At 47.7% G+C, this 16,543-nt stretch overlaps 1 protein-coding gene across 1 annotated transcript in view; it reads left to right on the top strand.

Moving 5' to 3' along the window:
• The window catches only part of ITGA9 (integrin subunit alpha 9), a 315,170-nt gene that overhangs the window by 284,282 nt on the left and 14,345 nt on the right, over positions 1 to 16,543 (top strand). Inside the window, exons 26-27 of the mRNA XM_032459242.1 lie at positions 1,229 to 1,330; positions 14,578 to 14,697. Coding sequence (XP_032315133.1) covers positions 1,229 to 1,330; positions 14,578 to 14,697 — 222 coding nt within the window. The remainder of the gene's footprint in view (positions 1 to 1,228; positions 1,331 to 14,577; positions 14,698 to 16,543) is intronic.

Genomic DNA, 16,543 nt, shown 5'->3' with positions numbered 1-16,543 from the left:
ACTATTTGCTGCTTAATGTGAATAGTTCCTTTGAGTGACAAGCTTCCCATAGGCACTTCAAATGTGTTCCACTGCTGTTTTAAAAAAGGACAATAATCAGTGCATCGCTCCCAGGTCAGGTACACAAAGTGGCGTCCCATGTGTCTTCCCAGGAGAGTCTTCATGGTTTCTTTGTAAGAGATGAGCTGAGTGCCCCACCCCGGGAACTGTTTTCTTTAGGAAGAGTCCTCTACTTTCATTTTGGGGGTTAGATTTAGGCAGAAAGGGGTCAAAGCTGGCGTCTGATATGTACCTCCTTGCGTGGCAGGCAGGATGAGTAAACGTGGGTGGGTACGCTGAAGACACTGTGCTGGCAGAGACCAGCCACCCCCACTGGCTGGATGCTGAATGCTCTGGTTGTCTGCCCTCTGTTTCCACAACAGGAGCCAGCTCACCTCTGCACAGTCAGTGCCACACCTTCTATACCGCTGACTGGATGTTCCAGCTCTTCCCTAAGCCCTGGTTTTGCCAACCCTGCTGCCTTTTCCCAGATTCCTTCTCCATCCCTGCCTTGGAGTCATCCCCTCATCATCCAGATCAGTGGCTTTGCATCTGCGCCCACGTCAAGGCTTCCGGAGGAGTCCGGAGTCCGGCTGGGGGGCTCCTCCTGAGTCTCACATGTGCCCGCCCCCACCCCGCCCCTTCTCTCCTCCGGTCGTAGCCTGCTTATAAGCCAGATGCTTCCCCAACTCTCTCATCTCTCCGTCAGGTACCCTCTTTTCCAGCTTAAATGGCTTTCACCCCAAAACAGCTTCACTTAAGCACAAAGAGTTGAAAGGGACTCGTGTGAAGAGTTTGAGGGTTGTGGTCAGGGCAGGAAGATGCTTGAGAAGTGTAAATCAGATGCCTTCTGTGGAATGCCGGGTCTAGATTTGCTGGACACAAACAGCTGTGTTTCTTGTCTACTCTTTGTGGATGTGTCAATATCAAGAACCAAGTATCTGGCTCTTACCACTTGGAAACCGTAACACTCAAGCCTGCATGTGTTAAGGAGTGCTGAAACTCCAGAGTTTTTCAGTGTCCACTCCTCCACCCACATAAAGGAATCCTCAAGAGACTGGAAATTTCTGTATCGTTCAGTGATAAACTTTTTGTCTGCTCCACACGGAGTTCGATTGTGCCTGGACCCTGGAGGCCCAGCCATTGTGATGGGAACACCTGACAGTGAGTCATGTTGTGTCTTCTACAGGACAGCTCATCTGTCATCCAGTTCATGACCCGCGCCAGGGTGAAGGTGGCCCCCGCCCTGAGGGTGGTGGAAATAGCCGGTGGAAACCCAGAGGAGATGACGGTGAGTCAGCCACCCTGGCACAGCCCCCTCCTGGGGTGAGGGAGTCTGGGTGACTTGGAAGACCGGGCGCTGGAACATGAGGGTACAGACGGCCTCTGGGCCAAGATGGCAGCTTTGTGGGAGACCCAAGACCTTGCCCGCCTTTGCCTTCCCGGCCCCTGTGGAGAACTTGGGCGGTCTGCTCTTGTTCTGATAGCACTGTTCTCTGGGGTGCTGGTATTAAAGGAAAAATCATCGCAAGTACCGTTGACAGGGCTTGGATTTCCACTCTGAAGCCAAGACTATTTTTATCCTCCTCAGACCTTTTCCCTAAACCCTCATCTGCCTTCCAATCACATTGCTCCACGGATAAACACTGGGTGTTTCAAAAGTAAGTTGTTTGAGTAACTTAAAGAGGTCACATTCTAATTGCCTTGCCAAGTCCTAGAACCTTCTCTTTCATTCTCCACCCAACCCCGTCCTCTGTAAAGTGCAGTCGGCAAGGAGACCTCCCGGCACGGGAAGTGTGGCTGCCAGGAGTTGAGATGTGGGGTGTGGGAGAGGCTGGAGGGAAAGGGGGGCCTTGGAATTTTTCTGCCTTTTATTATTTTTCAGGGGTGGGTGGGGAGGCTCATCCTTTGACACACACACTCTGTCCTAGGTGCTTAGGAAGGGGATAGAGCACTGAGCCGTGCGATCCAGGGAGACATTACCTAGGATCCCATTGTTGGATTCTGAGTCATCTGTACGCCCCAGAATACCACTCCCATTAATTACTGTTCCATTTTGAGCACCGTGCTGGTATTTTCATCATCAAGAGCTCTTTGGAAGAAGCTCTCGTTTTCAACTGATTTTTTTCCTAGCACTCCCAAGAAAAAAGTAACACCCGTCAGAATCCCACGGGGCCCCCTTCTCCCTCCTTTCCGTTCCGTGACTGCCTTTCAGTCCCCGAGCAAAGATGAAGTACTCCAATCCATTCTCAACTTTCCTGGCAGGAAAAAAAAAAAAAAGTCTTTTTTGAGTAGGAAGGTTTGCCTTTTTAGAACAAACATGCTCTTCCCTGAGTGATTCTTTCTGAATGCCTGGCACACAGTCAATCATTCATTGGAAGGGAAATTTCCATAGAATCTAGGCAACATTTCACAGGGTTTGAGATTAGGCACCAAATTGGTATGACCTTGCCATGAACAGGAAGTGTGTTTGTAGCTGGTAACGAGCAGGGTGTGAGCGAGAAGAGGAAAACAATCTGGTTTTTAACCACGTAGAGTGTCTGTGGTGATAAATTGAACTGATGGGGAAATCAAATAATTTTCCTGTGACTCTGTGTGTCTTTTATTTTTATGCTGTGGTGGTTTTTTTGCCTGAAGGAGTGCTTTACAGAGCACACGGGTGAATACCTAGAAATATGTCATAGATGTTTGAGGCATTTTCCTTGAATGACTGCATTTGGGGTGCCCCTCCCAGGTTGGATGTTAGCGAGTGTCCACGACCGACCACACCAAGCTTACCTGGCTTGGTACAGACCCACACCGGTGAATTCAGGTGAGATCTGTGTGACCATGTGATGGTGACATGTTGATAATACATTGGATTTCCTATTCTATTCAACCCAACCCTTCTCACTTTTCTGAGAGAGCTGCCAACAAGTGAGGCTAGGGACTCCTCCAGGGCAAACCAAGAACCTCCAGCACCAGCTCCCCTGCTGCAAGCCACTGCCCCAAACTCCCTTCTTGGCCTGTGAGAAACGCTTGTATGAGTTACAGAGCACACCTGCTTTCTTGATATTTTAAAAGAGCGGAATATGTGATAAACATGGAAATCCACAGATGAGTAAGTCACTGCCATGTGGAGTGTGCACCAGGCTGGGGTTCCAGGGGCCAGCGGAAAGGACTGCCTTCGTCTCATTTTGGCAGAATCAGAATGGACTAGAAGGATGTCTGGTGGCTCTCAGAATTTCCAGGAAGGCTGGAGAGCCACACTGGGAGATGAGAAACCTGAGGGACCAGGACCCTGACACCTGCTGGGCCAGGCCCCAGGAGGAGCCTGGCGTGGTACCCTGGACACAGCCTCCCAGGCTTCCCTTGGCCTCTTGCTCTGGAGTTGGGCAGACACCTCTCACTCGCTGAGATTAGGCCCCTGTCTTTGGGGGTCCAGGCACCCCAGGAGGAGCAGGTGGCTGGCATTTGTGGCTGTTTCAGCACAGCCTCCCCCTCCCCCTGAGACTCACACAGGGGAGGGCTCCCCACACTGGAAGAGGATTCAGTGCTAAAGGAGGTGCCTAAAAAGTGACAAATACTCCCTCCCCTGTGCTTTTCTAACCCTGAGCATCAGCATGGGGCCAGCCAGCCCCGAGCTCCGCTTAGGGCTCCGCTCTGACCAGCCTCTGTTCCATCATTTCCACCAGTTTGCTGGCTCCATTAGTGAGAGAACATGAGAATCTTTGTCCGTAGGTGGGTGAGGAGTGTTTGTGCTCTTAACTTTGTTTTGTTTTAAGAATTCCTATGCTTGAATAAGCTGCTTCCTTGCCAATTTGACAGGGCAACTGTTTGGGGCCTTCACCTTCTGGTGGGGACCATACGTTCAAAGAGGCGGTCACCTCCCTCACACTTCCCTCCTCTGCTCTCAGCATCCCTGGCCCTGCCGCTAGGGAAACAAGTTGTAACTTTAACAAGTCCCCAGAAACTCCACTGTGCCCTCCCTGGGGTAGAACCACAAAGCTTCTTCCTCTCATGAACAGGGCCTCTGATGCTTGCCCAGGGTCTCACGGTGGCTGAACCACAGACAGCTTCCAGGGCTTGTGACTCCCAGCCTGGAACTCCTTTCCCCTCCCCTGCAGCCACTCAGCCACATGGGAGGGCACTGGGCCTTCTGGGATGACAGGGCCCGGACAAGTGCAAGTGTCTGCTCTGGAAAGGACTGACTTGTTTTCAAGTCTATCTGTTAAAACTGCCCAGGTACCCTGGCAGCCCAGCCAGCTCCTTTGGACTGGATCTGGCTCTCCTCACCCGAGTCGTGGCTTTTCCTTCTCAGTCTCAACCAGACTCCAGAATGAAGCCTCGTGGCTGCAGCCATGTTTCATGTCTGAGTAAGCGTGCCCCGCCAAACACAGATGGGTCAGGACAGCAAGTTCCAGTTTCATACTTTCTGATGCTGTTCAGGTTTAGTTCCCAGTCCTGGGACTTCCAAGGTAGTCAGTCCTTCTCGTTTGGCCTTTGCCTCTGTGTGCCAGGAACACTGAACCCCCACCTCCTTCTTGAGATTAGAAAAGCTTGGCTTCAAATCCCATGTCCCTCATGTCCCAGTCATGGGACTTTGGGTATCGGGTAAGCCGTGCGAGCCTCAGTTTCCCCTCTCTCCCTGTGCATCCTAGGGGAAGTGGCCTCTGACAGCACCATCCACTAGGAGCGAAAGCGTGCAAAGGTGGGGCTGGGCATCGTGAATGGATAGAGGGACCCACAGCATCTGGGCGGATGGCCAGCGGTGTTGGGTGCAGATGGCAGTGGTCTCCACGCCAACACTGGGGGCTTGGCTCAGCGCGCACGTCTAAGTCCCGTGATGCTTAATGATTTTGTTGTTTTTGTTTCTTTCGTCTATGCTCAGTTCCTGTGATGGGCTGGGCATTCCATGGGACTATCGCCTGTCACTCTCACATCGCCCTTGTGAACTAGATATGATTACTTGCATTTTCTGATAAGGAAAATGAAGCCCCCCGAGGTGAAGGGACCTACCAGCCTGAGACACCCAGCTTGTCAGTGGAAGAGCCGGGTCTGGAGGTTTGCAAGCCCAAGTCTCCCTTCCTTCTCTGCTCCTCTGGCCTGGGCTGCCCTGTTGCCGGGGCCACACGCCGTGGGAGCACCGCTCTGGCGGATGGTAGGACACGCAGGCATGGGGGGTGAACAGCTGGCCGCTCATCATAGGAGCGACCCTTGGCTCCAGTGGCCTCAGAAGCACATCGTGTTCTGAGTTAGTGGTGTGTTGTTGCTGGAGCTCTTCCCGTGGCAGCCTGGTCCCTAACCAGGTGCTCCACTATTCATCAAGAGAATTAACACTCTTCCAGGGCCCTCCAGACCCTGCAGGAGAGAAGCTGTCTCCCCCTCTTCCTCTACAGAGCAGCCGTGAGGTTTATCGGGAGTAATAGATATAAAACCTCTCAGCACCATGTCTGGCACGTAGCGAGTTCTCAACAGATGTGACCCATTATTAACAAAGGAATTAGCACCAGCCCGGCTCATTCCTAACAGAGCGAGGCATTTCTGAAACCCAGCACCCCTGAAACCCGGCACCCAGCCGGCACGGGCGCGTTTGACGGCTTTGGGTTTTCTTTCCCCCTCTGCCATTTGCCCTTTATTGTAGTGTAAGTGGCTGATATATTCTTTATAATATATTATCATACATCAAAAATTCCTAACTGGGTTAGGATGACGTCTTCAGTGTGTATCCCTGTTTATGCTATTCAGTTCCATACTTTTCTACTTGTGTAAGGGATTCTTTTTTTTTTTTATTGAAATATAGACGGCGCTGTTTATCACCACACAGACTTACAACAGTCATCTTGCCAAATGCAGTTTCTGTTCTGTTCATTGATGTTGTCTCCATGAGGCTCCCTGGCTCCCCTAAGTTGGTCTGCTTTCTGAAGGCTCTTTTCTGAGAGCGATTTAAGACATGGTTCTGCTGAGAACATTTCTTCCAGCCCCAGCAACCCTTTCTCCCTCCTCTCTCCTGGACTGGCTGTTAGATGTAATTAGAAACAGGAGGAAATGTAATTTCTTTGTCCCAGATGGTCTTCTTTTTCCACTTTTTATCTTACATAAATCCTTTTCCCCTGTGAGACCTGTGTGTGATGTTGATTGTGGAAAAGCGTCTTGCCCTTTAAATTGACCTTCAGCTAGCCTGGGACTAGGGTTGAACCTCCCCTTGGGTGCCGCTGAAGGAGCTGTCCGCTCAGCCCTGGAAGCCCTCCATCCGTCCGAGGCCTGGGCCGGGGGCACCCCGTTGTGTCATGTCCTCAGGCCTCTCGGAGACCTGAGCATTTCCAGCTCTGACACTGGGCCTATTTACAGAACAGAAAAGTTGCCAGAAACATACAAGTGAATCAAGCGCTGTGGTTCAGGTTTGCCAGCTGCCTCAGACTGGAAGTTGCCGCCTGCTGGTTCCCTGACACCTGCTTGCCAGCCTCAGGTGCACTCAGCTTTACAGCCGTGGGCAGGACGCCCGGCGTGTGGGCCTGCCGTTGCCCCAGCCAGATGTCTGTCCAACTCAAGACTCTGTTCAGGCAAATCCTCATGCTCCTCCACTCTCCTATATTTTATTAGTTACCGTCCCAACATAGGAGCCCTCCAGCTTCAATCCTCAGCTGTGCCAGCATTTATCCCTTTACTGGTCAGAACTTCTGCCTGCCCCATGTCTCAGCCCCCTATGGCCCTCTGAAACCAGCAGTCTCCCCCATCCCTCATCCTCAGTCTTTCTTCTCCTTCCTCATCGCCTCCTTTCATACTGCAACTGTGGATCTCCCCTGGAGAAACCACTTCCGCTGCAGCCCTCTTACTGGGCCCGTTTGTTCCTTGAACCTGCACATAAAATTCTCCCTTCTGACCTATATTCATTTTGCAGCTAGAGTGTTCTATGCAAAATGCAAACCGTGGGAGGGTATAGCTCAGTGGGAGAGTGTGTGCCTAGCTTGCTCAAGGTCCTGGGGATGGAACCTAATTAAAAAATAAACAACAACTTAAAAAATAAACAAATAAATAAACCTAATACCTCCCCCCACCAAAAAAATTGCAAACCATGTCACTCCCCTGGTTAAAAACCTTCCACTGGTTTCCCAGTGCCTCCTAAGATAAAGCATATAATTTTTTTTCAGGTTTAATTCCACAGAAGTATTTTTCTTTATTGAAGTATAGTTGATTTACAATATTGTGTTAGTTTTTGGTTATTACAAGCTATTGAATATAGTCCCCTGCACTATACAGTAGATCCTTGTTACCTATTTTGTACATAGTAATTTATATACAGAAGTATTTTTAATGGCATATTTAAGTCATCCATTATTCCTCTTATATTTACTAACAATTTGAGAAAATGTGATAACTTTATGAATGAATCTGATGATTTTCAGGGATTATTTACAAGGAATTTTCAAAACCACGCATCAGGAAGACAAAAGACGTACTGCTTTGCTTTCTGGAGTGATTTTCCAAGTGAATGGGAAGAAGAGTCAAATGCTTGAATTTCACTGTTTTATGAAAAGAAAATAACCTATTAAGCCAAATGATTTAGGAATTAGATATTAAGTTCAGAATCACTACAGGCTTGGTTTGATGTGCTGGCATCTAAAAGATAGATGGGGCCAGCTTTCAGATGGCAGCCACGTGCTTCTTTAAGATAAAACATACAATTCTTAGCACAGCCTCCAGCCCTTCTTACTCCTCCAGTCTCATCTTTGGCATCTGCCTTTGGTTTCTTGCTCATTCTGTGTGCTCCAGCCCCACCGTGTGCTGGCAGTGTCTCATCCCTGCCAAGCTCACTCTAGCCACGGGGCTTTTGCACGTGCTATTCCTGCCTGCAGTGTCATTCCCTCCCCTCTTTGACTGGTTAACTTCTGTTTCTCCCTTCACTCCCAGCTCAAGCCGTTTCTCAGAAAACTCTTTCTGAGTACCATGCCCATCTTAGAGTCTTTATAGTCATGAACCTCTCCCTTGGGGCACTTTCCAAAATTATAATTTTGCATTTATGTGGCTAACTCGTCAGTATTCTCTAAAGCTGGAAGCTCCTTGAGGTTTAGTAAAGGCTGTCTGTTTTATTGATCAATGAATCCCCATAGTGCCTGGCACAGAGTAGGTGCTCTGTATACATTTGTTGAATGGATGGATGAACAGACAGATGAGTGGATGGACAAGTGAATGGGTGGATGGGGGGGTGGGCAGATGGATGGATGGATGATGGATGGCCAGGACTCTCCCAAAAGAAATAACATTTGCAGATGTATTTTTGAAGTAGAGAAACGAGAGGCATGCTCAGAGACTCTAGCTTAAAATCCCACCATTTCTTTTGTCACAGTCTCGATCATATTCATATTTCATCTAATGTTATGGCAGAAAGGACGTTGACTTTGTTCGTTTGTGCATTCCTGCATCACATAATGAATCACAGCCTCAGTTCTGGTGACAGGCAAAGCCTACATTCAAACCCTTGTTCTATAAGAATTCACAGTTGACTGGAGTCCATACACAGAAAGATACATCCATACCTTACAGAGTGAGAAGGACTCAGAACTGGGATGATGAACCACTCCCCTGTGGTCTTAAAACTAAGCTTTTGGAGCTGTGGTTCCCTTGAGTTGGTTCAGGGGCTGCTGGGGCTGGGGTAGAGGGGGCTGCCTTGGGAAGGGGGGCTGATCAGTCAGGCTCTGACTGCCCACCGTCTTTATAAACAGAGAATCCCCACTTTTTCTGTTTTATACATTGGGATGCAATAGCAGGTTTTCTCTGCTAAAGGAGATTGAAAATTGCTATGTTTCCAAAAGCTCAGAGAATGGTGAGTTCTGCTGAAAAGAGCAGAGTAGGTCGGTCTTCTTGGAACAGGAGATGTTGGAGCAGAGTCTCTCCTTTTCATTTTTTTTATCTTTGCTTTAAAATACTCGGTTAAATTTTTTTGAATAGTTAGAAGTAGAAAAGAGAAAAAATATCCATAATATCAAAAAACACCTATTTATTTAGAAAATTTGCTACTTTTTTCCTGCAACGCTGAAGTCTCCTATATGATAAATGGATATTGGGTTTTTTTCACGTAACACTATAGCATTTATCATTTTTCCTTTTATTACCATGTTTTCAAAGTATATGAAACTTGGAAATCAGACAAAAGATTGCATGTCCTTTCAATGGCATCTGAGAGCATCCTCTACCCTCTTTCTACTCAAAGTGTGGTCCATGGACCAACAGCTTCAGCATCACCAGTGAGCTTAACTGAAATGTGCAATCTCAGGCCCCAACCCAGACTCACTGATTCGGAATATGCCTCTTAACTAGCTTCCTCATGTGGTTCTTATACATATTAAAATCTGAGACGAGCACTGGTTTAACAGGTCTGCCTAACTCCCTAAGGCCCAGATTCTGTGAAGTTACATATTAACTTGTAGAATACTTAAGTTATAAATGTCTTTTGCCAGTAAAGATGAAAATGACTTCTGTCTGGCAGAAAATATAAAAATATAATCCCAAAGGTTATAGTTTATTGACCTGTAGGGTATTAACCAGTTTTATATCTGATTTCAGCATTCTTTTTTTTTTCCCCCCTGTAACTACCCACATTCTCAGATCCTTCTTTGAACTAGCTTTAGGGTCCTGCTGATTTCCTCAGTAGTGACTTAAGTAAATCTTTAACATGTATTTGCTGGATATTTGTATGAAAGTCATGCTTTTAATCTTTTGAAAACCATTCTTTGACAGCCAGATTTATGATCATTTTAATAGCTCTATGGTATGTCACTCTGCAGTTGCCATAATTTACCTCTCTGTTGCTCTACTGTTAAGACTTTCAGGATATTTCTAACTCTGGACCAATATCAGTAATCCTGCAGTGAACATCCTTGAACATAAAATGTTTTCTGTACTTTATGATTCTTACTTTTGAGGAAATTTTCATGTACAGAAATTAACAGATCAAAGGATACAAACGTTTGTAAGATAAGCAATATTGGAGTTTGTCAAATGGACAAGAATTGAAGAGTGAACCAGGTGGCAGTGTGGAAGAGTCAAAGGGGAGCTCTGCCGGCAGACTATGCTTTATGCACATTAAAGTGTGCATAAAGCATATGCATCTTCAGCAGAAATGGATATACATGTACGCCAGGATGCATGCAAAACAAACAAACAAACAAACAAACCCATCCACTATTCATAATGGCCCTAAATGAGAATGGACAACGTTTTATTTCTTGATCTGGTTGGTGGTTATACATGTGTCTGTTTTAGAATTGCTTATTAAGCTGTATGTTTATGCTTTATCCATATTTATGTATATGTGTTATTTTTCACAAGGTCAAAAAATAAAATGAATCACTAAAAATGAAAAAAAGAAAGAAAGTAGCCTGCAGAGAGGCAGGAGACCACCGGTCTCTCAGGGAGATAACTTGAACCGGCCAGAATGTGAATATGGGTCCTGCCAGGGGCTGGGAGGTAGGAAGGAGACCAGATTGTGAAGATCCTGGTACCCCGACTTGTATATTCAGTGTAAAGGAAAATCATCTATAGTGTAAACTGAGAAGTGACGTGATGAGACTTGTGTTTTAGGAAGACAACTTGAACAGCAGGGAGGTTTCTTCAAGGCTCCTGAAATAGTGCTGCTGAGAAGCTCGGGCTTGTACCAGGGCAGTAACTAGGGATGGAAACAAGAGGAGGGGGAGAAAAGATGTTTAAAAAGTTATAGGGGGTGGGATTAAGAGATACAAACTCCCATGTATAAAACAGATAAGCAACAAGGATATATTGTATAGCTCAGAGAATCTTGTAATAACTTCTAATGGAGTATTTCTGTAAAAATACTGAATCACTATGCTGTATACTTGGAACTAATATAATATTGTAAATCAACTATACTTCAGTTTTAAAAAAACATAAAAAATACCATGGGCTGATTCAAAAAATTTTTTAATTTAGTTAAAGAGGTACAAGGGCTTGACCAGGATGATTCCGCTCTCTAATGGTGAAGAGAAGACCCGACAGTCAGTGCTTCTCGCCTCTCCCCGTAGTCCCTGCTGCAGTTCTAAGACTTCTTAGAACTGCAGGCTGCTCACATCATCCCCGACAAATGCGTTTGTTCGAGTCGTGATGTGCAGGAATCAGCTCTGCCAAAGCATGAAGCACACGTCCAAGAAGATGAACAGCATCACTAAAAATAATAAAAGATTAGGCACACATTCCGGGGCAGTGACAGGGCATTCTTGTGGAATTTGCCAGACTAAACTGTAGTGGATACTCTCCACTGTCTCTGCATCCACAAAACCAGACCTCCTGGGTGGCTTTGCCGGGAGACAGATTTCAAACCCTGCGGGGCAGCCAGGGTTATAGCCAAGGGGCTGGACTTTACAGCCGACCCCACGGAGCACACAGCCTGTTTCAGCAATTCGTTGTCAGCAAGAAGGTTCAGCAGACTTTCACTACGCAACCAGAGACCAGGAACTTTGATGCACTGTCTTACTTTGCCTTTCATTCCCCCATTTCACAGGGGAGGAAACGGAGAATAGCATCCTGGTTGTCTATGGTAGCGCCTCTCAGCCACGGTGCCTCATCGTTCACCTGTACAAGACACCGGGGAGACCTGAATGTGGGAGGCGATGGGATCCACAGCTTTTTAGAGGCAGGAACCCAAAGCCATGAATCTGTCTTTAAAGACAGGAATCTCTAATCTGAACCAGATAGAAAAGAATAGGCTTAAGATATCAGACTTTACAGCGCATTTGTGTCCCACCCCTCCCATCCTTCAGTGTTGCCTGATGTCTGAACATCACTTTCTATAATAGCCCCCAACCAGGTAGAATGGATACATAAATCGAGGTGTATTCACACAGCAATGACAGCAACATACTCCTGCCCGGATGAATCTCCCAAACCTAGTGTTGAAGCAAGAAGCCAGACCCAGGAGTGCACAGTCAGGCCAGGCAGAGCGAGGACAAAAGCTGGTGCGGCTGATGTAGGCTCTCGGCAGTCAAGACAGCGTGTACCCGTGGTGAGGGTTGTGACTGGGAGGGAGTGGGAAGGGGGCTTCTCAGCAGCTGGTCCCGTTCTGTGTCTTGATCTGGGTGCATTTCACATTCAGTACATGAAAATCCAGTGAGCTGCGTGCTTGCATTATGGACACTTTTCTCTGTATGTATGTTGACTTCAGTTAAGTTTGTTTTTAATTAAAAAGTGAGCTAACCATGCACAACCTCAAAAAAAAAACAAACCCTGCTGCAAGGCTAATGATGCTGATGGGAGGACCCACCATTTGTGGAGGAGGGGGGTTCTGCCAGGCACCCTACGTGCATGACCTCCCTTGAATTCCCTGAGGAGGTGCTGTTGTACCCCTATTTTACAGATGAGAAAACTGAGGCTCAGAGAGGTAAAGTACCTTGCTCAAGGTCACACAGCTAGTGAGTTTGTGCTACAGAGAAGCCTCATTTCCATTCCTGGAAGTGCCTTCTGTGTTCTGTAGGCAGTTTTCTTTCATTTGTCCCAATGTAGGAAGGAATGGTTTCCACTCTGCCTGGTTTCCCTTGAGATAATGTTATAAATTTAGGATCTGCAGGTGAGACCATGAGAGCCTGTCTGCCTCGGTCCTTCCCTCCCCCAGCAATGGGAGCGAAGACGATGGCACAAGGATGGTTGTGTTTGCTTTCCTTATCACCAGGGGAGAGACAGGAAATGATCCGTTTAATTGAGTCTTTTTTTTTTTTAATTGAAGTATAGTCAATTTACAATGTGTGAATTTCTGATGTACAGCATAGTGATTCAGTTATACATTTTTGTATATTCCTTTTCACATTCTTTTTATCACAGGCTATTACAAGCTATTGGATATAGTTCCCTGTGCTCTACAGTAGGACCTTGCTGTTTATCTGTTTTATATATAGTATAGAATAGTTAGTATCTGCAAATCCTGAACTCCCAATTTATCCCTCCACCCTGCCCACCTTCCTGCCTTCCCCCACTGGTAACCATAAGTTTGTTCTCTGGGTCTCTATGTGAATCCCATTTAATTGACAGATAGTCTTTAAAGAGCCACCATCAGCCAGGCACTCTGTGGGCTAGTGACCAGCTTAAATTGGGGGTTTGCGGTTGGCTAGACCTGAGTTCAAATCCTGACTCTGCCCTTAAGCTATATGGCCCAGAAAAAATCACTTGTCCTCTCTGGTCCTCCATGTCCTGCTCTATAAAATGGGTGCTGAACACCTCCTGGGGTGATTTGTGAGTTAGATAAGAGATTGCAAGAAAAGCACAGAGCTCAACACAGAGGAGCATTCAAGAAATGTCAGAGAGCGAGGGAAGCCAGGCCCTCGAAAGGAAACACACATGGCACCAGGTAGTACACTCACTGCTGTGCCCAGCCACCACTGAGGCCAGGGCAAGGGGCAGGACCACTGGCCTCCCGTAGCCAGCGAGGCTTCCTGCCGGGCAAAACATCAGCTGGCTTCCGGGGTTGAGCCAGGTTTACATAGGCCTTCCCCAAGGAGGTGCTGTGCATTCTAAGGACATGGTCCAGCTGGACAGAGACTTGCAGCCAGGCCAGCGTGTCTGCAGCCACGGGAGACGATGTCTGCCCAGAGCTGGAGTTCCTGTCCATTCAGCAAAGAGGAGCTTGAGGGGGACAGGAGGATGTTAGGAGGATTACTGGGCCGTAGGGGACACAAGGGACGCTTTGAATTCTACAAAACAAACTTTGCTGTGACCAAGGCGTCAAGCACGGAGCCAAAGGGTGCCGTCAGGGTGGAGCTAATACATATTAAGCCATCAGTTCTCTGGCAGGAGGGCGAGGGAGCCCTGATTTGTGTGCCAGTTTCAGTGGTGTAAATACTCCCTCGATGGACCATCTGAGAGTATCATCGTAGTGACCCTGGAAGCATTGCTGGGAAGAGAGGCACACATTTGGCTCTTGGGGGCTGACCTGAGCCAGTGCAGCACTGAGACGCCATAGAAGTTGGGGAGACTTGGGCCTTGAGTGCACATGGCTGCCACTGGAGACCAGGGCTCAGCTGCCCCAGTGAGCGCCTTCAGTGCACAAGGCACTGGCGCCAGGCCCACGACCGCCTGTGTCTAGCCCCTGGGTCCACAGTCTCTGGAGGAAACTGGCATTCATTCCAGTAGTCGCACCAAGCTGCACAGTGAGCTGAACCCTCAGAAAGAAGTGCTGTCCTGCATGGAGGGCATGCCCATGCCCTTTACCTCAAAACCTAATAAAAGGGAGATGGCTGTCGTCTGTTCCCAATCAAGAGCACAGTGCACCCTCTAAGTTTTCCACCACACTTCGGTTCACTTCGCGATATTTAAATCAGGCTTGCCATCATTACCACCCTTTCAAGAACTGGGGCTTCGATTTCCAGTGCTTTTTCAGGTCCCAGGGACAGATCCATCGGTATCCATCCAGGAGAGCGGTTGACAAAGTCCGTTTTGTAGTAGCAGCTGTCTGGATGCATCTCTCCAGTTCAGTCCAACAGTCAAGCCTGGGCCGGGCCCCGTCGCGCAATGGGTCCTTCCGTTTGGGAACCCTCTCACTTTTGCTTTGCCTCCCAGGTGGTCTTCGAGGCATTGCACAATCTGGAGCCCCGAGGCTACGTCGTGGGGTGGATCATCGCTATAAGCTTGCTGGTAGGAATCCTCATCTTCCTGCTGCTGGCCGTGCTGCTCTGGAAGGTGAGTGGAGATCGCAGGTGCCCAGGGAGTGCCTGTCCGCGGACACCCAGCTCTCCTGCCTCCCCGGGGTTAGAGCTCCTCGGAAGAGGTTTCCTGTTGGAACGTCCTCCGTGGTGCAGGTACAGTGGAGGGGGAGGGCAGGGTCCCCTCCAGGCAATGAATGGAACCTTGGCTTCTCTTAATTCCATTCACACCTGATGGTTGGACCACTTTAGAGGGAACCCCAAAACGTCACCCCCTCTTCTCCTGCCTTCCCTGACAGAGCTGCCACCGGTCCTCACATAGGCTGGTGGGAGCCTGATTCTAAATCAGAAGCTTGGGGAGTAACAGCTGGGGCTGGAGTGGCTTCCCATTTACTGGAAGTAAGAACAAGAAAAGAAATTAGAGAGCAACTCTTTGTTCTTTTCCCATGTGGAATGTGGGAAAGATTTCTGCCGAGAAGACCCTAGTAACGGAGAGAGGCCACGAGTCCAGGGAGCTGCCTGGGTAGCTTTGTCGGAAGTTCCCCCAGCATCACGGAGGTTCGTCTGTAGATGCCCCAGCAGGTAGAGTCACCCTGCCTCCTTCAGCAGGAACACTGCCCCTTGGTGTCTTGCCTCTTGCCACTTTCTCAGGGAGAAAGGGTGTCCTCATCCTCAAGTCCAGGATGGTTTCTTTGGCTTGCGCTCTGCTCTCAGACACTTGGGGTTCTTGACTTTGGGGCCGCCGTGTTCATCAGTAATGGTTTCAGAGTCATTATCTGAGGAAGGTCTGTCTCTTCCACTGGGCATTAACGTGCCAGGTGAGTGGGGTCCTGTCTGTTCGTGTTTCCACCATGTCCCCAGCTCCTAGAGCAGCACCAAGGACCGCAGCTGGGACTTCCTGACACCAGGTCCCTGCTTTTCCAGTATTCCAGGTTTCAGAGGCCGGTGGACACAGCCTCTTACATGATTATGGATGGATGCTTTAAATGCAAATAATCCGTTTCTTTGGGATTCAAAAAAATATGTATTTATTGATCAAACATAGAAACATATCAGTAAGAAAAAAGTTACCAAATACTCGGGAGTCCCCACCGCAGCAGTAACCATGAAGAGCCCAGTGTTGTGTCTTCTTTTTGTCTACATGATAGAGACCGGCATTCTCCTAGTGTCTGCCTATCTTTGAGTAGGATGTTTAACAGTAAGATACTCGATATATTTTCAGATGCAGGACCTCTAAAATCAAAGCAACGGGTTCAGTTATTAACATGGGAAAAGTATTATAAATGTACTTCAGAGTATTCAAGACGTCTAGAAATGCAGGAAAAGCAGTGTTTTTGCTGTACATTTTTTCAGATTGACAGTTGGACTGATGGCTTTCAATTTAGAGATGCTTCCCCTGAAAGAAGTGTTTAGAGGTTGAAGAGAAACTATGTTGAGCATATTACTTGAAAATAAGTTTATCTTAGGTCCCCATGAGTTTTGAGCATCCTGTGTACTATTTTGCAGCCTGTCTTTCCCTGAACACAAAATCATGAGCATCTTTCCGCGTTGTTAAAAACCCATGTCCAGCCCTGCCTTAAGGCTGCACGGGTCTGCAGATTACTTATCCAGTCCTCAGATGTTGGGGTACAGATGGCTCCTGGTTTCACACTTTTTTTAACAGTGCCCCAGTGAGTGTGCTTGGAGCTAGATATTTGCACAAATCCTCCATTATGTTTTTAAGATGAAACCTTAGAAATAGAATTACCTAGTCAAAAGAAATGCGTCTTGCTTTTTATTACATATTTCCAGTTGCTCTCTAGAAAGATTACACCGATTCACCCTCCCACAAGCAGGTATCAGAAGTGCCCATTTTCCTGTGTATTTGCCAGGAGCGGATATTA

Source organism: Camelus ferus, chromosome 17 (genome assembly GCF_009834535.1).
Source record: "Camelus ferus isolate YT-003-E chromosome 17, BCGSAC_Cfer_1.0, whole genome shotgun sequence".
NCBI classification, from domain to species: Eukaryota; Metazoa; Chordata; class Mammalia; order Artiodactyla; family Camelidae; genus Camelus; species Camelus ferus.
Note: the sequence above shows the minus strand (reverse complement) of the source record. Positions and strands in the feature narration are given on the sequence as shown.